This window comes from Periophthalmus magnuspinnatus, chromosome 6 (genome assembly GCF_009829125.3).
Source record: "Periophthalmus magnuspinnatus isolate fPerMag1 chromosome 6, fPerMag1.2.pri, whole genome shotgun sequence".
NCBI lineage: Eukaryota > Metazoa > Chordata > Actinopteri > Gobiiformes > Gobiidae > Periophthalmus > Periophthalmus magnuspinnatus.
This window is the reverse complement of record NC_047131.1, coordinates 21,277,200-21,302,840: the sequence shown is the minus strand read 5'-3', so window position 1 is coordinate 21,302,840 and position 25,641 is coordinate 21,277,200. Positions and strand designations below refer to the sequence as shown.

At 39.8% G+C, this 25,641-nt stretch overlaps 3 protein-coding genes across 3 annotated transcripts in view; 2 read left to right on the top strand and 1 right to left on the bottom strand.

The window, feature by feature from the left end:
- LOC117372798 (cyclin-dependent kinase 17-like) overlaps positions 1-11,561 on the top strand; it is a 30,883-nt gene extending 19,322 nt beyond the window's left edge. Inside the window, exons 5-17 of the mRNA XM_033968664.2 lie at positions 3,554-3,679; positions 4,896-4,952; positions 5,057-5,171; positions 6,097-6,191; positions 6,741-6,803; positions 7,322-7,445; positions 7,833-7,953; positions 8,555-8,652; positions 8,819-8,924; positions 9,248-9,290; positions 9,901-9,991; positions 10,176-10,253; positions 10,577-11,561. Of these exons, the coding sequence (XP_033824555.1) occupies positions 3,554-3,679; positions 4,896-4,952; positions 5,057-5,171; positions 6,097-6,191; positions 6,741-6,803; positions 7,322-7,445; positions 7,833-7,953; positions 8,555-8,652; positions 8,819-8,924; positions 9,248-9,290; positions 9,901-9,991; positions 10,176-10,253; positions 10,577-10,614 (1,155 nt within the window). The 3' untranslated portion in view covers positions 10,615-11,561. The remainder of the gene's footprint in view (positions 1-3,553; positions 3,680-4,895; positions 4,953-5,056; positions 5,172-6,096; positions 6,192-6,740; positions 6,804-7,321; positions 7,446-7,832; positions 7,954-8,554; positions 8,653-8,818; positions 8,925-9,247; positions 9,291-9,900; positions 9,992-10,175; positions 10,254-10,576) is intronic.
- Positions 11,562-11,623: 62 nt separating this feature from the next.
- elk3 (ETS transcription factor ELK3) lies at positions 11,624-18,223 on the bottom strand. Its single transcript, XM_033968676.2, has 5 exons — positions 17,905-18,223; positions 14,991-15,199; positions 14,094-14,774; positions 12,893-13,015; positions 11,624-12,262 (listed from the first exon to the last, which is right to left on the bottom strand). The coding sequence occupies exons 2-5, from the start codon at positions 15,195-15,197 to the stop codon at positions 12,164-12,166; spliced, it is 1,110 nt and encodes a 369-aa protein (XP_033824567.1). The 5' UTR covers positions 15,198-15,199; positions 17,905-18,223; the 3' UTR covers positions 11,624-12,163.
- Positions 18,224-18,648: 425 nt separating this feature from the next.
- On the top strand, positions 18,649-24,448 carry hal (histidine ammonia-lyase). The gene is made up of 20 exons (XM_033968654.2): positions 18,649-18,937; positions 19,075-19,135; positions 19,267-19,294; positions 19,375-19,449; positions 19,517-19,589; positions 19,670-19,736; positions 19,804-19,841; positions 19,918-20,043; positions 20,117-20,256; positions 20,421-20,468; positions 20,876-21,023; positions 21,089-21,184; positions 21,369-21,427; positions 21,550-21,630; positions 21,725-21,790; positions 21,866-22,031; positions 22,498-22,632; positions 22,990-23,098; positions 23,204-23,273; positions 23,987-24,448. The coding sequence occupies exons 1-20, from the start codon at positions 18,676-18,678 to the stop codon at positions 24,116-24,118; spliced, it is 1,980 nt and encodes a 659-aa protein (XP_033824545.1). The 5' UTR covers positions 18,649-18,675; the 3' UTR covers positions 24,119-24,448.
- Positions 24,449-25,641: the final 1,193 nt, after the last annotated feature.

Sequence of the window (25,641 nt, the reverse complement as noted above, 5' to 3'; positions counted from 1 at the left end):
GTATTAATTTGTTGCAAACCATTTCCTGTTATTTAACTACAACTAGTCTTTCACTATTCCATTGCAGCTGTGGTACTTGCATAACCTTGTACTAGCTTAGCAGGGCTCCACACTGAAGATTTTCATTTGGGTGCACCAGAATATCATTTTGGTGCACTAAAACCCACAGGTTGTTTAACCCATTGTAATATATTGTCTTTAAATTACCTCAATGATAAGGGCAAAGAGAGAACACATGAGAAGGGATGTGAAGAGGATCTATCAAGTGCTCCAGTGCGCCCAAGAAAAATGTTTATTCACACCCAAATTGGTTGCATTCTTGGTGCCCTCCTTAGTGTAAATTTGTTATTATGTTAACACATTAACACGTTATCTTGGGATTTTTTTTAACATATAACAAAAAGCCTAATTTACCTTTAATCCTACAATCACATTTCCTTGTAAGATCTAACCCAGGACTTTAAAAACTTGAGCTTGACAAATCTCCATTAAAGCACGACATGCCTTGGTTCAGTGTCTTATCTGGCTGCTGTCTTGTCGTCCTGCCAGAAAGCCACATGTAGCTCAGCGGTTTCTCAGATACCTGCTGCTTTGTGCTCACAAGAGGCTGAACGTCGTGATTGAAGCGCGCTCCTCTTGCTGTGTTTATTATATGCTTTGATTGCACAAACTCTGGGGCTTTACCTCAGTAGCTGCAGATGCACTGTGCACTGTGAGAACTGAGCTCAAAGAAAAGTTGCACAATTAGGAACTTCGCACATGACACACAACATCACCTATTGCTGTGGCTTAGAGCAGTGATGCGTCATGTGTTTCCTGTGCTGTTACAATTGCAGAAATGATTTTAGTAATCAGAAATATGCTAAAATGTGCATGTAAATGTCTAAGTTATCTCATACAGAATAACTAAATGAATTGTAAAGTGGTCAAAGTGCAGAAATATCACGCAATATTCTTGTTTTTATTTTATATCTGATTTTGGTCTGCCTTTTAAATACCTGATATTCTAATTTTACCAACAATCTCCAACAATTGTGACATATTTTCCAATACACCTCCCACCTCTGTCTCAAAGTATTACTTGATGAATTTGCTCTGCATTGCATTCCCTATGTTGGAATACAATATGTGAGGACATTTGGTCTGACTCAGACATTCACACCGTTGATTAATTTGTTTAATTTTGCTAAATCATTAGCTAAAAGGTGATCTTGAGAAATGTAGGAGAAAGGTCATTTGTGCTGGAATAAGGGTATTTTCAGGCTTATAACAATATTTTTACTTCACTATAATTATGACAATACACAAAGAGGACTATTATGATCTATTCTATGCGACTGCTAATGTTCTCTACATGAACTGGGTCATGTGATCCACGTCAGCCCTGTTTAGTATCAACAGTTACCATCTCCCCAGTGTTGCACTTGTTTGCCGGATTGAGAGATGGCACAGGAAGTTGTGGGCAGGTAGCAGATTGTTCCTCAGTCACTGGAGAGGAAGCAAGAGCTGTTTTGGGATTACATCACTGGGATTAGTGTAATACTCTCCAGATGGGTCCCTGTTGTAGCAGATTAGGACAGCTTGATTGGACAACTGGAGGAGGGCGGGGGCAAAGGTCATGTGATAGATGGCATAATTTCATTTACCTTTATGTATACTGGAAGAGCCCAATGAGAGTATCAGACTTTTTTATGAGTGCCCTGTTAAAATAAAGTACTAGTATTACAAACAAAACCAAACAAAAGACTACATGGTTCTGTTTAACAAATTAAAAGGGGGTGTAGACTTTAATGTAATCTAATTTAAATGTGATTCTACGTATCTTTTATATGTACAATTCCCAGTCCCTTACATGTCTTGAAGTTTTGCATATCAAATAGGCTATAACTCTTTGAAGATACTAGGTCTATTTTGAGATTGATCAGGATTGATTTGACACCTGAAAATTAGGATTGTTAGTAATATTGGTATCAACCAAGTTACACGACCTTCAATAATTTATTTCATATCTATTGAGATAGTTTACGTGAAATCTGCACATTCGTTTGTCTTAATGTGGATTCTATGCAGGTGGGCACTGGTTTTGTCAAAGAGTCACATGAGTCGCTGTTTATCCTATGCGTAAGGAGTCACTCAGTAGGCCTATTATATGCAGACTCTAGGGTTTGAAGTCACTTTCCAACACCTCGGACTGCTGTAGTTTAATGTCATTGGAGCCGAGGTGCACTATCACTGTGAAGATTTCTGCACGACAATGCAAGGATAGCTGGTAGCAGAGGCACCAACACTTGGCATCAAGTTTGTCCCAAAAGCTCGCTCCGGACCCAGATTGCACAATGGCAAAGTAGGACGTCACTGACAACAAGCAGCAGCAGAGCCAATGGTGCCAGTTCTGCTCGCCAAAGCACAACACAGCTTGCTCTGCGGACTAACCACCGATCCCATAACAGCTGAATGGGGTATTATCTACAAATTGTATCATTATTGGATAGGGTTCAGCTACATAACGGCTTGCTTGACAAATCTGCTTCTTTTTCAATAATTATAACTTGTAATCCACACAAAACACCAGATGTTATTGAACAAAATATTAATGTTTATTTTCAGTATGGTCTACTGTTTAGTTTCAGTATTGTTTACTGTTTAGTTTCAGTATTGTTTATTCTTTAGCTTCTGTATTGTTTATTTACAACACAAAATGTTTTGTTGAAGTGCTCATTCACTGTTGAAAATTTTGCCAAGTAGCACTTTCACTTCCCATTTTCAAGTCATTATCAGACACAGGTGTACAATGGTGTCAGCCAAAACACAGAGCCATGTTTGCGTTAAAAGCCTAAACCAGTTTCCATTTGAGTGAAACTTGTTAGAAAATCATGAATGAGTTGATGCTGGAAAATTTAAATTAGTGTAGCATTTTAAAACGTGTCTTGAGTTTCATAAGTGTCTAGAGATATTCATACTAAACTCTTAAAATGACAGTAATAAGAAATAAGATTAATAAATAAATAATGATAGAAATAAGAAATGTGTTATGTAAGGAATTGAGATGCATTATAATGCCACTGCAGTTTATATTTCAGCTATTCACAGGATCTGATTTTCTTATCATTTATTTGTTTATATTTTTTGTTTTAATGATAGTTAGCTCAACTGACATGATCATTACATTACTTATATTTAATATAATCCAGGCTATCAGTGTCTCCATTTACACTATACTCTATACACGGTATTAGGATTATTTTTAGAGTTTTTCCTAAGGAGAGTACTGTGCTTACTGAGCTTCATAGATTTTGTGCACTAGTCTCTACGGACATCCACATATTTTACATTTATTGACACTGGCCTCTCTGAGTTCTGAGAAAGGTGCTTTCATACCTGCTCCTACACACTCTACTTGTTTATTCTGGGTTTCTGACATTTGGTTAAGTTATTAATATTTATCTAAAGCTTATGGCATTTGCTGTTGGCTTCCCTATAGATTTACAAGACGTTGACACAGTTTTTTTTACATTAAATCCTGTTGTTTTTGTGCATGTGTGTCTGTGTGCAGGACTTGAACAAGCGCCTCTCTTTACCAGCTGATATTCGGATACCTGACGGATATTTGGAGAAACTACAGCTCAGCAGCCCCACTTTCGATCAGCCACTGAGCAGACGATCACGACGGGCTTCACTGGTGAGACAGAGAAAATGAACTGAAAACAAACAAAAAAAATCGCACAATATTGTTGGATTTTTATTTTATGTATTAAGTTTTCAAAGTGTTTGGCAAAGCCATTATTCTCTCACTCTTGACTGGTAAAGTTTGTCAGCCAGTGTGTGCTTATGTTTTGTGACTGGAGTTTTTGCCCAGTGACTCCATGAGGGTATTAGCCGTAAAATACAAACAGTATTAGTCTACCTACCGAGTTACAGCTGCTATATTATTTCTTATTTAAAATGTTGTAATCATAATGTCATACAAATACATGAATTGTAAACTGTACAGGCTGAAACTAGGACTTGGAAGCAGTAAGTTTTACAGAAATGTGTGATTCTGTACAGCATGAACTGCAAATAGCGGGTGAGAATTAGAATTGAAAGTAACTTGTATCACTCTTAGGGACTGTGGTGTGTTAAAATTATCTGTGAAAGTAAGTGTAACTTATTTGCAGAAACATAAGTGAATGTGAGCGCTACATCTTTCTCATGGCTCTTTATATATATATATATATATATATATATATATATATATATATATATATATATATATATATATATATATATATATATATATATATATATATATATATATATATATATATATATATATATATATATATATATATATATATATATATATATATATATATATATATATATATATATATATATATATATATATGCTTTGTCATTGTCTATTCTCATTTATTTAGCTTCGTCAATATTGAATCAGTTACAAAGACCAATGACATCAATATTTGTGTAGGCTACAATAGGCAGTAGAATAGTCATCAAATTGCACTATAGCTGCAGTAATATAACCAGCAGTAGCAACAAATGAGTGAATATACAATTAAATAAGTTGATAAGACGTAAATCCAGAAATTGCACAATGTATGAAATGAACAACTTACTAGCCACTGTACAGTTACTGTTCTCACTCTACACTGGGGATATAGAAGATAACACTACATACGTTTGCATTATGCAGCCTATAAACAAGCCTAAACCATTATGAAACCCTGTAGCCAGCAGCCCTTTGTCACAATATATTAGCCGAGAGTCTGTCTGGAGCCATGTGACTTCCATAACTACTGCCACACTGTCACAACCATTCCTATTGATGTCCATAAAACCTGTCAATGCTAATGAAGCATTTATTCACTCTTTGCTTTTTCTTGTTTTTTCAGTCAGAAATTGGGTTCGGGAAGCTAGAGACTTACATCAAACTAGACAAACTTGGAGAGGTAGGTCTCCCCAGATGCCAGTGTGCTCATAGTGATAAAAGACGCATATGTTTACTTGTACTTCATTTGGACACGTTTCTATGTTCCCCTGTTAAACACTCCAGGGCACATACGCCACTGTTTTCAAGGGGAGGAGTAAACTGACGGACAACTTGGTAGCTCTGAAGGAGATCAGGCTAGAGCATGAAGAGGGGGCGCCCTGCACTGCAATCAGAGAAGGTACAATCAACGAGGAATCCAATTCAGTGTTGAGTATAGATGGATCACTGTATTAAAAACCTTTTAGTCAACGCTGTCTTCAGTGAGTAGGAGTCATTTTCAGATTACAGTCCACGCCAATGCTACAAGTCTATAATTCACTGTTTAAATTTTGTATCATATAAGGGAAGTTTTACAAATTACAATATTTTTTACTTTTTATCCAAATGGCTGAGTTAGGGTAATGACATGGCCACATATTCTCTGGGTAAAACTTTCACAAACTGTTGCTTATCTATTGATGATGTAATTGTTTGTGATGTATTTAAAGTACTTACTGTTGTAAGCAGCTTGGAGCAGATGTCAAATTCCCATTGGGGAAAATAAAGCTTGGTAACAGGGACCACATATTAATAGCTAAATAAGTGGTAATTGGTATGTTGGTGGTTATGCAAGTATACGGTACTGTTTAAAGCATTTATTAATGTGTACTGAGATATTATATCTCTCTCACATTTATTACATTACAGCTGTTTTATTGCTCAAAAATACCTTGAAAAACATGCATTCTTACTTTGAGCAGAATCATCTCTCCACAGGTCTGACCTGTAACTAGTGGAGAAACCTGCTTGCCTCAATCGAGATGGATAAGTTGAATGTCAAACTATGGAGCATTCTAGGTGAAGCTGTGACATCTCCATCGAAACAAGCGGGTTTCTCCACTAGAAAATTTGCATAGTGCACCTTTAAGAGTATTAATAGAAAAAGTTATGTAAATTATGGTAAATACAACATACAATCAAAGGCAAGTACTATATGAACTAAATCTAATCAACTACTTAGTATGCCTCTAGCTACAACTAACTGTTGCCTAAAGTTTAATCAGATAAACTGGCACCAAGTATGATTATGATTGACTGTTGATTCTTGCTTTTGTTTTATGCAGTGTCGCTACTGAAGGACCTGAAACACGCAAACATAGTGACACTCCATGACATCGTCCACACCGACAAGTCCCTCACACTAGTCTTCGAGTACCTGGTGAGACCCATTCCTCTGCATCACACATACATTATTTAGACCCGTGTTTCCCAACCAGGGGTACAAGAAGGGTAGGTACCAGGAAAGGTTCAGAAAAAGATAAAACATTCCCATAAAAGCTAGCATTCTAAATAGACCTATATAAAATGTAACAATAAAATACAAGAAACAGTTTAAGAATAAAATGATTGAAGAGCTTGAGGTATAAAAAAAATTGTGTTTTGTGGTTGTATCAGATTTTAAAAGAAGGTGAAATATAGTTGTAGTTGAATCAAAGGAAACATTTGTAGTAAACTTGATTCATTTTGGAGGGTTTCATCATCAGTATCATTAAAACAAGAAAATATAGTCATGGCAATAACAGATTCATTGTACAGGTTCGTCAGGCAAAGCCTGGGGAACAAAAAAGGTTGTGGACCACTGCTTTAGGCCACAGATGCCTCTAAACACAGCACACGTTCATTATTATTCTCCTCATAGAGGTAGACAGGAGTCCAGCTGGAGCAGGTTTTGTCCCACATGCCCTCTAATGTCTCGTGTTTTTTCCAGGACAAAGACCTGAAGCAGTACATGGACGACTGCGGCAACATCCTGAGCATGCAGAATGTCAAGGTGAGCCTCAGCGAGCGGTGGTGCCTTGCCAACTTAAACCAGACTGTGAATGTGCCTTGTACTGCTATCTATAGTAGAGGCTTTGTTGTTGTGCCCCCTGGTGGTAGAAAATGGGGACAAAGTTATGGGTTTATGTTTCCTTGAGTGTGTGTTTTTTTAGGTAGAACATAGTTGATATTAATAGATTATTGTTTTACTAAAGAGGAATCTCACAGTTTGAAAGCTATGATGACTCATTAGATTATCCATTCCAATTTTTAGAAATCCATTGTGTTGTTAAGCTGTCAACCACACATCAAACTGACCAAGCAAATAGTTAGTAATTTAGCTTCACTGATGTTGACAAAACTTAAACAATGACTTACCAGGCAAATAGTACAATGTATATTTCAGTAAGTGCTCTACCCCTTTTCTTGGTGTGGCAGACTTGTATTATGAGAAAATATAGAGTTTTAGTTATTACACAGAAAATACATTTTTATTTAGTTTTTATAACTCATTTTTTGTGTTTTTTGCAGATATTTTTGTTTCAGATATTGAGAGGTTTGGCGTATTGTCACAAACGGAAAGTACTACACAGAGACCTCAAACCCCAAAATCTCCTCATTAATGATCGGGGTGAACTCAAGCTAGCAGACTTTGGTAAAGATAGCTCGATTTTCTTTAACTATTGATAAATATGCCAATCAGACATGACATCAGTAGCAACACAGTGAAGCTTTTGTAAAATGTTGTCACATAAAGATCTGCAGATTTGAAAATATGGGTCAAGAGGATGAACACTAGTGAACCATCAACACAGGGTGCAAATTGTGGAGTAAAGGCTGGCCTATATGGTTTGATTAAAAATAAAACAAGAAATTTAGAATCTGGTACTGAGAGAAAGGGGTCAGAATACACAGCAGATCATTTTGTTGCTTATGACACTGATCTTATGTAATATTTTGAGCACTTTTCTAATCATACAGTGTCTAATGACACAAATGTTTTGATGCCATTTTAAAGTAACTTGTAATATTTATTTTACAGGTCTGGCAAGGGCAAAATCGGTACCCACGAAAACGTACTCGAACGAGGTGGTGACACTGTGGTACCGGCCCCCTGATGTGCTGCTGGGCTCCTCTGAGTACTCCACTCAGATTGACATGTGGTGAGTGGGCTGCACATGCACTGGCTCTTACAACTATGAGAAAACACTCAGCTTCTCTGGCGTAATGTGCAAGTGACTAAAGCCAGACGAGGGCAGATCTCAAGCACTCCAGAAATGTGATGAGAGTTCAAAAGTGTTAAGCAGTTGAAGCTCTTTATGGGGACTTGATGTTCAGTGAAGAGCCATTACTATATTTGATATGCACACATAGTTGTTTTTGCCACTGTTGAAACTACCTACATATAAGTGTGGGCTTTTTAATGTATAGCCCAGAGGCCCTGCACAATTTCCACTGTATGTTGTACAAAATAACTTAATTTCCATGCAGATCTAAGGTTGCCTCACTTATTAACTCATTACATTACAGACATTGAATTATATTGTAGCAGATAGCGAACAATTCTAATATCATTTTTTATTTATTTTTTTTGCTAACTTCCATCACACTGGGTTTACTAGACCACATACTATGTATAATTTAAAGTGATGAAAGCCACGCCCACTACAATAAGGAAATGTTCAATAAACTCCCACTTGTTGAATATGAATGAATCAAAGCTCCCTGAAGACATTTAAAGTTGTCCCGTTGTTTCCTCCTCAGGGGTGTGGGCTGTATATTCTATGAGATGGCCGCTGGCAGACCTCTGTTTCCTGGCTCCACAGTGGAGGATGAACTCCACCTCATCTTCAGGCTTCTAGGTCAGTGCTGCCCCCTGCTGACAGACTGCTGAACCTTTCCAAATGAGCTTTTAATCATATTAACCTGGGGGCAAAAAGCAAGCTCCTGTGGCGACAAGCAACATTTAATTGCCCCTGCATCTGTTACTCTAAAGCAGTTCTCTGACTTTTGAATGTCCTTCTGTAGGCACGCCCTCGGAGGAAAACTGGCCCGGGATTTCTTCTATTGATGAGTTTAAATCATACAAATTCCCCAAATACAAAGCACAGCCACTTATAAACCACGCACCAAGGTAAGGCTATAATTTAACAATAATGTGTTTTTTAAACTTATAATTAACCTCAACACTTTTTAATGCCTTTTTGGTAGCCCTCTAATTACTGGAGATGGAAACACGCATATTTTCCTTGCACAGCGCAGGTATAAGACTAGAGGCCTGTTTAGTGTGTCTAGAGATGAAGACATTAGTAGTATTGGTTTGTTTAGTTAGGACTGTGCACGCTGTCACTTCCTGTGAGGAAATCCTGTGGAATAGTTGAGTGTATTTCCTTCCCCTGCACCAGTTTGAGTCGCCCTCTTTCACTGAGACCTCTCCCTGTCTGTGCCCCACTGTAGGTTGGACAACGACGGCATCGACCTCCTGATGTCATTCCTAAAAGTGAGTCTTTACTATATCCGTAAAGCTATGTCATGATAAGATTAGCATGGCACATAATGAACCCATGTATTTTTGGGAAGACTTGATTGAAGACAAGCCAACAAAATATCAGTTACACATTACCAGTCACAGCTGCACAATAACATGCAGTGACTAGTTTTACTATAAGAATAATTGAATGAGTTTATTCCAATTCATGGTTTGGAGAAATATTAAACCCGAATATTTTATATTTATATTTTATTTTACACATCACATTGATGTACTAGTCATTCACTTGGGCTATACTAGGTTGAAATCTGTGCTAAACAAAGTATAGATTTTGGACAAATGGTTGGATTTTTTTTATTTACAACTCCGATCAGTGCCTTGACCTGAGACTGTAATTCGATTCATATTATTAAGTAGCGACCATTTGGGTCATGTGATATGGAAAGTGAGTATGTATGGGAGAATTTTACAATATCAAGTTGAACCATAGTAAAAAAAAATAAGTTTGAAACACTATGAAGCAATGGCCAAACTGTATTTTTGGAAAGAGTTTTGAAAACAAGCCTACAATAGTCTCAACGCCACATTACTGACCTCATTCTTGCTCCTGATTTCACAGTATGAATCAAAGAAGAGGATCGCAGCAGATGAGGCGATGAGACAGTCATACTTCAGGAGCCTGGGGCCACGCGTGCACACACTGCCAGAGAGTGAGTAAGAAAATGGCAGTGCATAATGCAGACTTGGCAGGCCTGTCTAGGTACAACTTTGAGTGATATTTCAGCGTTCAGTGAGGATCAGTTACAGTCTTGTAACAAAGACACTATTCTGCTGGCAAAATGATTTCTCTGGGTCTGACAGCTTTTTTAACTGTTTTGATTTCTCATTTGGCAGACATATCTATATTCACACTGAAGGAGGTGCAGCTGCAGAGGGACCCTGGCTACAGGAATGCCTCCTACCCTGAGTCAGGTAAAACATGAGTCTAAACAACTGTTGGTTTTAGTGAAGGCATTTGAAAACACAAAGGTTAGAACATTTGAGCAAATATAAGTTGTTTGTTGTGATTATCCTTTGATAAAACAAATGGGAAAAGAGAACAGGTTCTAGCTTGTGAGAATTAACTTGCTCAGACCAGAATATTAATGCAACTTCCCAAAAAAAATAACAGTGTTATACTATAAGTCTGTTGTGGAAATGTATTAATTTAAAAAAACTCCACTGTGAATGATGCTGATGATAAGTTAAAAAACAATACATCTAAGTCTAAAGTCATCTTATTCTTTCTTTTTTAGGCAATGGGAAGAATAGAAGACAAAGCATGCTGTTTTAGAGTTACTGTATTTTCTCTACTCAAGGAGGATCTCGGGGCTGTACAATTTTTGGATCAGTGACCACAGAAAGATGTTGGTATGGGTTATCTACAGTCATCTTCATCACGTCCCCCAAAAAAAGGATTTGGGGATTTAAGTTCATGGTCCAACTTGGTCCACGTCTGGCCCAACTGAGACATTTATATACTGTACATCTATATTTATTAAGAGAATTTGCTGCTAAATCCAACTACTGTCTAGAAATCTAACTGGCTCAGTCACTTTAATGAGTACATGCAATGTGTACAGATTTTTAATTTTTTGAAGTGGTTAAATTTTTAGTATTTTTTGTCTTCATTTTCTTCATTTTCATTCATCAAACAACAAGTTTGTTGAAGAGAGGTGTATGTAGCAGCAGGTCGGTAGCGTTCCCTCAGCTGTGCTCTGAAGGTTTTAAGGGCAGCTCATAACAGGCTTAATGTAACAGGAGTGGTGCAGCCAAACTGTGATTTTGGTCAAGGACTGGCATATCATTCCCGGCCAATGCAGAGCAGAAGACACCAGAGAAGAGTTAACATGGACATTGGGACATTAGATATGATTCATTACTATTTGGCTGCAGTGGAAAGCCTCAGTTTTGGTCCTTTTGATCAGATTTGAACACAAACGAACGGAGAATGGAGTCGAAACCCTGTGTTTTTTTCTACCATCCAATCTTCATTTTTACAAGTTGGTCCTGTCTCTGCATCTGCTGTTGTTAACGCCTGCTCTGCCTAAGAGAAACCACAGCGAACTCTTGTCCTGCCCCTTGTGAATGCAATGCCATACTGAGTCACAGTCTATTTAACAGTGTTACAAGAATAATGTTTTGTATGATATTCTTTAACTTTATTTGGAAAATTGTTATTGGTGTGGGATTTCATTGCAGATGCCCTCCCATAAGTTTTTTTCTTTTTTTTTTTCCAGTCAAGAAAATTAAATTCAACTTGAAAACTGAACAACTGTCATTAATATTTAAAGACTTCAGCAGACTTTGTGTAAGCATTCAATGCTATGTTTATTGAAAAAGACAATGAGACATTTTATAATACAAAATTATACAGAATACATACTGTATACCAAGTCCAGTATAAAAAGGAACAATAAGTGTTACAGTTTTTGATTTGAAATCTCGTCTTCATTAAAATTTAGAACAGACAAAAGTACAAGGCACAGCCGGTATCTGAGAAGCATAGTGCATACTGCATACAATACATACAACACTACAAAGTGAAACCATTCCACTTTGATGCACACTTAGGAAAAGGAAGTCTTAAAAATGGAGATCCCTGCACCCAGCTGCAGGCTCACGACTGTCCACAGTGGACAGGGTCATGTGGAAATGTGCTCAAGTTATTCACAAAGATGTCTCTCAGACATCCAGCGTATGGCTTTACCAGGAGCTTTAACCTCTGGTATCTGGAGCAAGTCAAGTGCAAAAACGTGAGGTCACAGGCGTCGCATACGACTCTTAAAGATGGCAACTGCTGATGATAAAGAGGAGATTGTACATGAGATGAAGTGGGTGCATCAGGACTTGTGTGTGGAGGGCGACAGGAGCAGGGAGGAGGGGCTTCCTTCCAGCCCCGGCAGAGGGACAGGCATGTGCCCGTTGATTAGACTGGGGAACTGCAGGAAAGAGGAAGAGAGAGGCAGAGTCAGAGGCGGATGTGCTCTGAAAGCCACCTTCCGGCGGTCGACGGCAGCATTGTCACTGGCTGCAGTTTCCTGTTTTTAAAACTCATGGTAGCTCTTCCTCCTGGTCTGTCCTATGCACCACAACACAAGTCACCTCTGTTTGTCTCAGGATCCGGCGTGGTTTTTGAGAAAGGGCGGCTCTAAACCAGTCCACCCTGTTCAGACCGGCTCCCCTGGGCTCAAACAGGAAGTATTCACAGGATTTCCTCTCCACTTGAAACAGGACACCTCTGCTAGACCTGCGCACTATTTGCTCAGCCATCTCCTACATCTCATTTACAGGTTTTGGTAAAATGTATTGCTACAATTATTTAAAGGTAAAATAACAATCAAATATAGGTTTACTGGAAGGAAAGGCTTTTAAAACAACTGAGACTGTGTTCAAGAACAAATGGCACTTAACAGTATGTTTAGGTTTACTGCGATGAGCTTGAATAACTCATTACCTATTAAAATGATTAAATATGAATAATAAATAACATCCATCTATTTATAGTACACTGCATTATTATTGTTCACTTTGCCTCCACTTGCGTATAGAGTTTATTGTTGAGTTCTCACCTGGAAAAGGGAACTGTGCCCCTGTAGACGGGCCGGACTCAGGGGGGCGACAGGGCTCAGGCTGCTCCAAAAGTGGATCCCGGATAGGAGCGGACTGTGGGCCAGCAGTAGGCCTGACGGAGTCTGCACACAGGACAGAGGGGTGGTAAATAAGACAAGATTCAAACACAAACACTCAGACCCTTCGTCTGGTCAGTGCTCTGGGCCTTTGTTAATGCAAAACATGCTCAAGTTGTAAATGGACGTGTACTGGCGTTTGGAAAAACAAACTGCTGCAGCAGGAAGGAAGTCTGTGGTTTCTCCCTGAAATCCAGGGGTGACGCGGGGAGGAGAGGAGCGGGCGGAGAGGGCTGTTGTTGATTGGGGGTGGAGGGCGCTCGAGCGTTTGGACGTAAAGAGAAAACATATGAAATCAATTTCTCCTCTCTCCTGTCCCTCCCCTACTTTCCCCTGTGTCACCTCAGAGAAGTGAGCCAGTGTTGCGCCGGGACCAGCCCTGCTCCCATTATTAATGGAATTATTGGAGCATATGGCATCACTTAGGGCCTCTTCCCCTCTCGTAGATCGGACTCACACACAATTTCTGTAAATCCCTTGTTTTTCTCTGATCTTACTCCTCTGTTACAGTGAGTGCACTTTTTTGGGTTTGTGGACAAACTCCAGTGGCACAGGCATCTCACCAGCCCCGACACATGATGAGGTTATATCAGCAGTTATGTCACATTGCAATGGTCTTAACCCACTGCAGTTACACAAACCACATTTACATAATCTGAAGAAGACAGGCCTGGAATTTTCACTATAGAAATAAAAGTTATTGTGTAATATAAATATTGACAAATTTTGGACAATGCTCACTGTTTACTACCTCGCTGACCTAGTTTGAACCTAAAAACCTACTTACTTTTAACTTTTCTATGGACTCTGAAAGAATGGAAATGACCAAACAACATCTGTAATGGGGCGCTGCCGCCATTACTATTTCCATAGAATTCCCATTATTAAGTAAAATGGGAACAACTCAGTTGCATGCATGTCATGGCTTGTTTGAATCAAGACTAGAAAAGCAGGGTTTAAAATCTGCTGACTTCAGCGGTTGTGATTTAAAGGATTTGCCACTGTTTATGTGGCAGAGAAAATGCTACCCCTTCAACTCATCACGGTGTCTGTGTCATGTGACCAGAGCAGAGAGAAGGCTCACCTGTGCAGTGAAGAAGGCTGGAGTGAGCGAGCCGGAGGGCAGGGCAGGGCTGTTGAGGGCAATGGAGCCGATGTCACTTCCTGCCAGCATCAGTGGCGGGGCAGAGATGTCCAGGGCTTTGGGCTTTTTGTTTTTTGGGGGAAGTCCATCTCCTGAGCTACTACTGTTCCTCCTCTTGTCGGGCGTCCGCTGTGCCCGCTCCCTGTGTCCTGCTGACAGGTTGAGCGGCTGAGCACTGTCTAAGTCCTCTTCCTCTTGTACTGGGCTCCAGCTGTGGCTGTGGGGGGACTGAGGGGAGTGGGACAGGGGTTTGGGGGACACATAAGACTCAGGTTTAGATGTTGGTGGAGGGCTCCTATTATTGTTTCCAAAGCGGATGACAGAGCGCGGCTCGTCCTGTCTCTCCCTCAGCTTCTGCAGAGAGCTGAGGCTGAAGGAGGAGTATAGGCCTGAGTGCAGGTAGTCAGTGCGACACTGCTGCTGTCCCAGGGCACCCAGGGCCTTCCTCTGCACCTCCTCTCCCTCCTCTTCCTCCTCTTCCTCCAACTCCAGCTCTGCTGCCTCGGTGTCCTGCAGTGGGACCCTGCCCAGTTCCATGGACTGAGGGTCCATCTTCAGGATCTCAGGAAAAGACACAAACTTGTACACAAACTTCTGCCCAATCACTTTCTTGATGATGTTCTGAAACAGAGTTAAATATTTGTGGTTAGTGGATAAACAGACTAATTACTGAAAGACTAATTACTTATTATTTATTAAACTCTAGTTTTTCTCCACTCAAATCTTACCACAATAGTGAAAGACATTTGTGTGCACTGTGCATTAAATGAGAAAGAAGAAGTGGAAGTATCTCTTAACCACAGAAGTGCCAGAGACCATCCTAACGCCCACTCTCACCTTGTCGTAGTAGTAGCGCAGGGCTCGGCTCAGCTTGTCATAGTTCATGTTAGTTTTGTTTTTGCGAAGGCCCCACAGTTTGGCTACTTCCTCAGACTTTAGGAGCTTGAACTCTCCATCTGTGGATGTCCAGCAGATCAGGTGTTTGTGACTCTGGTCCAGCAACAGCTGCAGCAGGAACTGCCACAGGGTGATGGCACTGTCCATGTCTGAAAAACATGTCCTGGAGGTTAGGGGAGGGGGGCACTATAAACTATACTTCTATAACCCTAAAATATGACATAATCAATTCACTTCTGTTTACAACACACATTTTAAATACCTATAATACAAATCAATGCAATCCCCTCTTGGGAGTGGGAATGTGAGTAAGCGTCTTCATCGACATTGATCTGTAGGCTATAAAACATTTTAACTTCTGAATTTCCTCCTGATAATGAATTTCTTATAGGTTCAATACTCTGTCTTTTAATGCTGCTTTTTAGTTTGAGGACCAAATAGTAGTAAAAAAATATAAATATATTTGAGATTGAACATGTGGTGTAAGAAAGTCGGCTGGTGATGAATAGACGAGTGTGTTATGGGCCTAATGTGTCTGTAAAGTAGCACTAGCAGCAAAAAAAAAATGACACATATAAGGAGGAACAACAGCTCCAGCCAAAAGTATGCTGCGGTCCAACCTGGCCCTCTCTGCACAGGAAGCATGACGGGCCCAGGGTGGGTTAGTCCTTTAATAGAGGAATGTGCAGCCGCTGAGCTCCTGTCTGCTCCTTGCAGATCCTATATTCACTTTCATCAAGAAATTAACTGTTCCTGCTTCACTTAAACAATCAACAAATATGCTCTAGTTTTACTTAATATGTGTAAATATTAAATAAAATATTGCTTTCTTAACCATATATTTACTTCTTGTACTTGTAAAGTCCACCATCCATTTAGGATTTTCTGAAGTTTATTTGAATATGCCACAATTGGAGCCACAGGAGATCACAGGGTCATGATCTCTTTGTTATGGTCCAGATTCTGTGAGGAAGGTCATTTGTATCATCCTGTGTAAACCACATCACTTTGCTTCTTGCAAGAGCTGTTTTATTATTAGTTAGTGTATGTTAGTATGTTGATCAATGTTACAAAAGTAAAACATTCACACAGCCTCTTACTTTGGGCAGTGCAGTAATTCTAATATAATCTCTTCATTTATATTAACCAAATTTAAGAAATTATTAAACTGTTATGCTCACTTGACTATTACTGAACAGCATTAAACTTGTATTTCACAATTTTATAAAAAAAACATATGTAAATAGTACCTGCACCTTAAAAAACAGACAACATTACAACAGTAGGTTACCCGGGCAGGAACATTGGTTGCACCGACTGAATGTGTTATCAATAAACATGGGACTTAAAACAATATGATAGCACTGAGGTGGTTTAGCCCGTGTCCAACAGACAGAGAAAGGCCGGGTTTGAACTCTTTTCCGCCACAAACCATCCCCAGAGTTTTCTATCTGCCATGTGAAACTACAAACCTGTCAGAGCCAGGACTTCCTCCTATTCTACTTCCAAGGACAAATGGCAGAGAGGGGATCCCACAGCAGGGGAGCATTTCCAGGCTACGGCCACACTTCCCATCAAAGTCCCAAAAGACAGAGTCAAAAGATTGGATCATTGTCCCCTTTCCCTGGCTCCACCCGTGAACCCAGAGTTTGAGATGGGAGGTGTAAAATATAAGTGACAAACTGTCAACACAGCTCATAGAGGTAGACAGAAGAAGATCCTCTTATCAGTGGATAATTATCGGTAGTCTTTCTCCCAAAGATTGTGTCCCTTATCTCACTTTGTGTGTGCGGTTACTGAAGCTGGTATATTTATTGGGTTGAAATATTTCAGAATTGCTCTCTACAGAGAAGATCGTCCCCTAAATCTATCATGCATTTATGATGTGACCGAAAGACATGTTGTCATGTACAAGTTAAATGTACGTATTCATAATATATAATAAGACAACAGTAATAAAACTCTACTGAGCCTTTGAAAGTGGGATGAACCAGCGCATCACCAGTGAACTGACACATTCACCTATAATGAAAAAACAATTTTACTAAATGCTGCAGGGGGGGCTTAAACCTCAAAACATATTGTAGATTTAGTTACTAAAATGACTTAATTATGCCATTAAAAACACTTAATCTTGAAGCTGTAAACGTGAACCCCAGTGCAGACAAGACAAATGGAGGGAAGCGGTCCACCGCATAAAATAAAAGGCCACGCTATTGTCACGGTGAGAGATGCTCATGTGGTGTTAAATCTTTCTAGGAATATCACAGGGACATTGTGCTGGTTTGGATCGGGGATGAGGAGACTCGCTGTGCGCACAAAGACATCCAGTGTGTTGGCTGAACGGAAACTCCTAATGAGATTAGATGGTGTGTGCAGACATTACTTAGCCATGACTAAATCTGCTCTCTTCCTGTTCGCAGACGGTGGAAAATTTAGCAGTGGTCAAAAAGAAAAGCATCCATAAACACAGGCGCTAGGCAGACGCGGCTTTGCAACATTATTTCTCATAAATGTTTCTTTTTGGAGTTTTTGGCGTTTCCGGAGTTTAAAGTTGCAATAACTTTGACGCACGCAACACTGAATCACTGCTCTGCCCCACTGACTCATTTTCAAGATGTTCCTCGGACCGGAAGAGAGTTCAGTTGTGGTCCGAGTAGAAAAGCACACTTAACGTGTAGAAAACATACCAAATGTACAAACAGTCAAACACAAGGCACTGCTTTAAGCGACACTCCGGGTAACACGACTGTAGTAACATCAGCGTCGATAGTATTAGCGCATTTACTTTGTAGCGACCATCACTTATCAAAAGCAGCATAGCACTCAACGATGACACTTGGTCGGACTTTACCTGCGCTCTCTCACTTGGTCCGGTCACTGTTAGAAACTTTACGGCGTCGCTGGAGAGTTTCCTTGTTTTTCCATGCTTACTGCTGGAGCCCTCGTCTACAGAGTTGTGCTGGACTGAAATAGGATCCTGTGCTTTTTCTTTTTCTGAGCAGGAAGTTGGAGCACGCAGACACAGAGCCGGCTGACTTCCTCTCCCCGACGATTCCCCAGGCAGTTTGCCGTCTGTGTAAACAGACTTTTCCTCCCTCCTCTCGCGCTGACGGCCCGCAGCAGGCCTACGCGCTGTCGACTGCACACATGCTGCACTCAGCGGCCCTTTCACTGACATCACCAGGCCGCAGGCTACTGCTGCGAGGCGTTCACGTGCTGCTCGTTACTCAAACCACTTCTAAAGCCACTATGACTGGATTAGAGCTCATTCATCCATTTTAAAGTTCCTTATATGGCGTAGGGCAGGCTAATAATTTGTAGACCTAAATCACTGCACCCGAACCGCCTCTCAAACCTAAAGCAAAGAATAAAAATGTTTTTTGACAACCGACAGGACTAAATGTTTGGGCTGCCTAAAAGTCCACGTCAGTAAAACCTATAGGCCTGTCTGTTCTTCGGCCCTCGTCACCTAACGGCGTTTTCTGACCATACCCTGCCCAAACCTGCACAGGTCAGTGGTCCATAGAGGCGTGGCCGCAGATCGCTGCGCTGATTGGTCGAGCATCTTTGCGCTTAGTACCTTGGTACCTTGGAGAGCGGTGCGCTGCGCACATTGCTGCGGATGCACAGACGCGCCATGCCTCGGTTTACGGTTCACGTACGAGACGAGTGGTTGGCCATCCCGTGCCGAGACACCAAAAATACAATTCAATGGCTCGGGCTCGAAGTCCTTAAACGATACATCAAGAACAAACCCGACAATGGCGGCATTACATCTGTAAAAGACACCCGTTTTGTTGTGCGCCGGTGTCAAGGATTAGGACTTTTGGACGCGGACGACACGATTGAAGATGTCCTGGAAGACAATGACTTTGTCGAGCTCGGTAATGACTGAACAGAAAAATATGTAAAATCCAGCAACAAGTTCAGCAGAGACTTAGGACTTAGACCATGTAAATGTGAGTCCTCCTGGAGCTATGGCAATAAGTTCTTTCTCTTGTTTCTCTTTCTCTTTTTTCAGCCATAGAAGGGGACACTATGTCTCCTGACTTTATACCCTGTCAGCCTGGAGTGTCCCATATGTATCCTTCGATTTTTAACATGTTTTACCCATTTTTATTGAAAGGCCTACTAATAGGCCCATACGAAATATTGAACAAGTTGATGTGTTGCGCAGTTTTTTTTTAACCCTTAATAACATTTTCTAAAACAGTACAGCAGCATACAGAGAGCCTGATGAGGTATGAGTGGTAGTAACTATGAAATTAGCCTATCTATGACAATTAAATCACTACTGATTGGATTTCTTCTGTTTTCACAGTCCATTCTTCTTGATGGCAACAGCCTTTCATCAACTGATCTGGTCAATTTGGGCAGAGGTTTATACAAGATAAAGGTAATCATAAGCAAGGGCTTAGCCGTCACAGAAGCTGTGTTAATCGTTGACTTTACTAATATTTCAGCTGACTTCAGAGGCAGAGGACAAAGTTGTGCAATCCAGAGAACTTTTGGACACCATTGTCAAGGAAAACAAAGGTGATTTGTTTAATGAATATATACCAATGCTTGACTTCTACTGCATTCACTGTATCGTGACTCTTTTCTGCTTTTCACAGTTGTCTATGGAATCACTACAGGCTTTGGCAAATTCGCCCGCACTGTCATTCCTGTCAGCAAACTCAAGTACAGATTTTGAACATAGTTTCCAGGGTCAGTTTGTTCAGAATGACTGACTGCATTTTGTTTACAGGGAGCTGCAGGAAAACCTGGTGCGTTCTCATTCTGCAGGTAAAACATTATTCACTAACATTACAGTCGCTACCAAGGCTGTAATATTTAATATTGTGTAATACTGGATCTTTAGGAGTGGGGAACCCATTGAGCCCCGAGAGGACCCGCATGCTGTTGGCTCTTAGGATCAATGTCCTGGCAAAAGGGTACAGTGGGATCTCTTTAGAAACTCTACATGCCATGATCCAGGCCTTTAATGGTATGACAATGCAGAAAAGCTGAAGTGCTACTATCAGAAATTACACTAAATAACATTTATAATTTATCCTCAGCATCATGTCTGTCCTTCGTCCCAGAGAAGGGGACAGTGGGAGCCAGTGGAGATCTGGCCCCTCTCTCTCACCTGGCACTGGGGCTGATGGGAGAGGGAAAGATGTGGTCACCAAAGAGTGGTTGGGCCGATGCCAAATACGTACGATACTTGTTACTACCTTTGATTCAATGTTTTGTTTAGCAGGAAGTGTTTTTTGTTTTGTTTTTTGGAGTGAAAGGTTGTTAGTTGCAGTTGCTAAACATGTTTGCCTTTTGATGACCCTTGATCTTTCACATGTTTTGACCTCTTTCATCTCTGGACAGGTCTTAGAGGCCCATGGACTCAAGCCAATATCATTGAAGCCCAAAGAGGTAATGTCTAAAGACAGCAATACAAACAAACGCACTGAAAGAGTACTTATACAATCTATGCAGCATGTGACAGGCTGGATGATATGCTGAGTGATAGGAATACACACAAGCAGTGCCTCAGTGACAGAGTGTTCACCAACTAATGGGTCAGTGCAGTTATGTTCTTTAGCAAGGGCCTCCATTTTGCCTCCCATGCTTGTGTACACTAGAGTATGAATGAGTCTCAACAGAAAAGGATTAACCTGAGGAAATAGGTGTGTCATTGTTCATAAACAGATGTTGTCCAAATAAACCTGTATTTTTTGAGCAATTCTAATAGTTTAATGTAAAATATTGAATATTTATATATTATTACTAACTACCCAGTCCCAACCATTATATGATAAATATAACTTACACCGTTCAAGGGGCTTGCTCTGATCAATGGGACGCAGATGATCACCTCTCTGGGGGCAGAGGCAGTGGAGCGAGCCCAGGCCATTGCCCAACAAGCAGACATCATCGCCGCTCTCACTCTGGAGGTGCTCAAGGGCACCACCAAGGCTTTTGACAGCGGTAAGAAAGTGAGAGTAAAGAAAAATAAATATGCAAATCAAATAATGTTTGGTTCATTTTTGTAGACATCCATGCACTAAGGCCTCACCCTGGACAGACTGAAGTGGCTCTGCGTTTCCGATCTCTTCTAGACTCTGATCATCATCCATCTGAGATCGCAGGTGATTCATTAAGATTTCTAAAAAAAAAAAAAAAAAGAGGAAAATAAAATCAGGTTTATTTTGTTTAGAAACTCCATAGTCAAGGGACAGTCTGAGTAGTTGGGTTTTTTAATGAGTTTTAAAGATGGAGAGGGAGTCAAAGAAGTCTTGAGGGTGATGTCATAACTGAATTTTGCCTTTTCAGAAAGTCATCGTTTCTGTGACAGAGTGCAGGATGCCTACACCATGCGATGCTGTCCTCAGGTAACCTCAGGTCTATTCTGTGACCAAATACCTTTATCAGTTTTCTAGTGGATGATCCCTACAAGGTATGCATTTTGAAGTGCATACATTTCAATGTCTAATATACTGTGGCTATTCAACAGGTTCATGGAGTTGTCAATGACACAATTAATTTTGCCAAAAACATCATCAATACAGAAATCAACAGTGCCACAGACAACCCTGTATCCTTTTAAACCAAATTATATTGTAACTTGGCACAATATTTATTCTGTCTTATGCATTTCTCTAAGTGACTGCACTTAACAGCTGTATTAGATGGTGTTTGCAGAAAGAGGGGAAACTATTTCAGGTGGTAACTTCCACGGAGAATACCCAGCAAAGGTACTGCTTATGCTCAATCATTCAAGAATTAGTTTAAAATATTTTACAAATAACCCTAGTTGTTTTGTCCATAAGGCACTGGACTTTTTAGCTATTGCAGTGCATGAGCTAGCTGCCATCAGTGAGCGGAGGATTGAGAGGCTGTGTAACCCGTCCTTGAGTGAGCTACCAGCCTTCCTCGTCAATGAAGGAGGACTCAACTCTGGGTTTATGATTGCTCACTGCACCGCTGCAGCATTAGGTTAGCATATACACACACTCACATTATCGGCAGGGTTGTCAAAAAAACTGACTAATTTGAATAAGTATTGATACTGAAATTTGCGTTTGTGAGTTTGTAAGTTTCCTTTGGGATGGGGACAGATCCTTCACTCAGAACTGAAGAAGTGGCTTGGATGAGCAGCAAAGCGTCTTCACTCCTACAACTTTTTGTCCAGTTGACAGATTTGAATTTTTCTTTTACTATGGATCATACCTGGACGACTGAGGGATTACACAGACAACCTTTACACATGTCTGGTCTGAGTCTTTGACAGACGGACACAGATCATATGCATTTACATAAAGACATATGATAAGAATATTTCCATACACATGCATTTCCATCACAAGGTTGTTCTTCTAGTATCAAAGTTTGACATTTTAGTATCATTGCACTACTAATCTGTAATAACGTTTTATATTCCTTTTTGTACTTCCTTGTTCAGTTTCAGAAAATAAGGTTTTGTGTCATCCCTCATCTGTGGACTCCTTATCGACCAGCGCTGCCACTGAAGACCATGTGTCCATGGGAGGATGGGCTGCGAGGAAGGCTCTGAGAGTCATTGAACATGTTGAACAAGGTTAAATATAGATTAAAATCTTTACAAAAATAGCATATAGTCACAAGATAAAGATCTCAGCAGTTTTACACCGAATAACAACTGCAGCTGCAAAAATATATGATGTGATTTAAAGTTGTCTAATTATACTGAATAATTTTCATCGAATCTGACAGTGGTCTTTTAATGGTGCTTATGTGTCTGGAATTATGAAGCGATTTATACAAAATGGCTTAATTCAAGTTTAGTCCTGGATTAAACACAGATTTTTCTGGATATTCTACTTGTTTAGGGGTACTTGGATTATCAATCCACTCAAGATTTAAATTAATTAAAGTAGGTATGTTATGAACCTTGCTAACCAGTTTGTTTGCGCAGTACTTGCCATAGAGCTGCTGGCGGCCTGTCAGGGAATTGAGTTCCTACGGCCTCTGCGTACTACCACTCCACTGGAGAAGGTCTATGAACTTGTGCGGAGTGTGGTCAAGTAAGTCAAACATATGTGATCAAGGTTCACCATTACTCTCTTTGAAATCAAGTCCAAATGGGTTAATGTTTACCCACAGCTGTCTCCTCTCTTGGTCCAAAACAGGCCCTGGATTAAAGACAGATTCATGTCTCCAGATATCGAGGCCGTGCACAGACTGCTGATCGACGAAAAGGCAAGTGCTCAAACTCTGTGAATTATTCTGTGTAAGATAAATCATACGGTTTGTTAATTGTATTGTAAATTAGATCACCTTTAATTTATTTTTATTTTATTTTTTTTACAAGACAATAAATGTTTCAACAGGGACAAGAACAATGTGAAAAGGCTCCATTAAAAAAGTAGCTTTTTACAGTTCTACAAAAGCAGAGTATGCAACATTAAACTGGCTGAAACCACACCATGCTAGGGCTGCAACAAGTTAATCAATTAATTGCAACTGATTCATAATTTAAATCATTGTCAACTAATTTAGTAAGCAAATAACTGTTAACTAGTGTATACACTGGCTCCAAAACATGCCATAAGATGAAAGATGTTTTCGGACTTGCAGTAAATGCGTGAATTTGACATGTGGAATGTGAAAATTGCATGTTTTTGATTTTTCTTTTTAAACTGCTCTGGGCTGACCTCATGCATTTTCACTTCAGCTTAATCTAAGTAAAATTTTCTAAAAATCTCATATTCACAACCTTTTGCATTTTAAACAGCAAATTGATTAGTTAAAAGAAATAATCACTACATTAATCGATTAGATAAATATTTGTTTGTTGCAGTCCAACAGCATGCATCAAGAAAACTTCCCATTAATATTTAGTGAAGAGATATTTTTAATCACATAAGTGTCCTGTGTCTCTCTTTTAATCATCCATGCTTGGTTATTTTCAGGTCTGGCAGGTGGCTAAACCGTACATTGATAAGTATGAGACAGAGTACATCCCTGAGTCTCGTCCTGTTAGCCCCACTGCCTTCTCTCTGGAGTCTCCAGCATCACCTAGAAAACGAGTTCGCCTTGAATGAACAATGATTTTATAACTAAACATGATTTTGGAAATTTAGAGGCCCTTACAACAGTTGATATAATTGCATAAATAAATATGAACAACTAGATACATACAATCCATGACACAGGCCTATTGTTCAGTAGCCTACTAAATCATTTTAATTATTTGCCTATAACCTGTACTATTTAAATGTACATTTATCTGAACCTTGACACCATTTAAATGTCTGATTGCCTGTGCATTGTTGTTCTAGGACTACCTCAGTCAGTGTTTAATATGAATTATCAACAATAGAATGTCATAAATAAGAAATGTGCCAAATAAAACATAGAATCTATATCATAAGTTACCAACATACAAATAAAGAATTTATAACAAACTCTGCGTTTGAATTATATGTGTCAATCACAAGCTTAATTTGCCTGGCAAAAAATCCGTGAAGTATTGAAGAAGTGTGTATTCTGGATCCCAGACAAGAGCTTAAAACTAACAACAGCTCCTCAGCTGTAATTTGGTAAGGTACCATTCATTGGCTGTGTCTCAATTCGCCAAATGCACCCTTCAAGGGTCCTTACGAAGTACTCTTCAAAAGTGTAGTTTCAAGGTTCCGGTCGAGAATCTGCCCTCCTCAGTGTAGCCTCCATCTTGCTGAAGTGGGACAGGCCTACACCACGGACCGCACTTCCACCGCTGTCTTTGAACGTACGATACGTACATTACGTACGTTATTTTTAATGATTTATTATTTAATAGAAAAAAGTCAAGATGTCGTCGTCACAGCCGTTTCTTTCTGTTTAGATTGAATATCAATAGGCAAATATAACGTTCGAGGTGATTTTTTTACTCAATTGTAGCTACTTCATAACTTTAACAAAATAAACCTTGTGAAAACGTAATAACAGAGACAGAGGTAACAATATAATTTTGACATTCATAGACTATAAACCAGAGACAGTGATTAGTGGTACATATAGTGGGATATTCCAGTTTAATGGTTCGGTATTTTGGCCAGTGGCTACACCACTTTAATAACAGTAGAGGGCGCTGTTTCCCTTCTATGCCGTGCCAGTTCTTTTCATCTGATTATTATAAGGTATTTTCTAGCAGTGCAGCGCTACATCAAGCTAGTATCTTGATTTACTAACATGAAAGTAAATGACACGTGCCCACGAGGGGCGCAGAGTATGGAATGTACGGAACTCAGGAAGATTTTGTGCACGTCTCAGGACTCTGTTCTGCCCTTTCCTCAGAGTCCGTTGCTTTATTGTTCACATTACCTGTGTGGATCATTAAACTCTTCTGACTTTATGTTTCAGTCTCTTGGTCTTTGACACTTACAATAGAAACGAAGATTCTTACATTATTCTTATTGCAGTAATAATTTTTAATGATAATAATGTCTCTTATTGTCTAGCAATAACTGCACATTCCTTTATTCCATGTAACTCTCCTCCTTTTTAATCATCACACACACTGTACAGATCTTTATTCAGATTTAACAGTTTCATATCGCTCTGTTGTAGATGAGGTAAACCAGTA

Coding starts and splice junctions, on each gene's coding strand:
- elk3 (XM_033968676.2), bottom strand. CDS start 15,197: ATGGACAGTGCCATCACCCTGTGGCAGTTCCTGCTGCAGCTGTTGCTG. Junction 14,775..14,990: donor TGCGCTACTACTACGACAAG/GTGAGAGTGGGC, acceptor ACTCTGTTTCAG/AACATCATCAAGAAAGTGAT. Junction 12,263..12,892: donor GGCACAGTTCCCTTTTCCAG/GTGAGAACTCAA, acceptor TCTTTCCTGCAG/TTCCCCAGTCTAATCAACGG.
- hal (XM_033968654.2), top strand. CDS start 18,676: ATGCACAGACGCGCCATGCCTCGGTTTACGGTTCACGTACGAGACGAG. Junction 19,737..19,803: donor ATTCCTGTCAGCAAACTCAA/GTACAGATTTTG, acceptor TTTTGTTTACAG/GGAGCTGCAGGAAAACCTGG. Junction 20,469..20,875: donor TATCATTGAAGCCCAAAGAG/GTAATGTCTAAA, acceptor ACACCGTTCAAG/GGGCTTGCTCTGATCAATGG.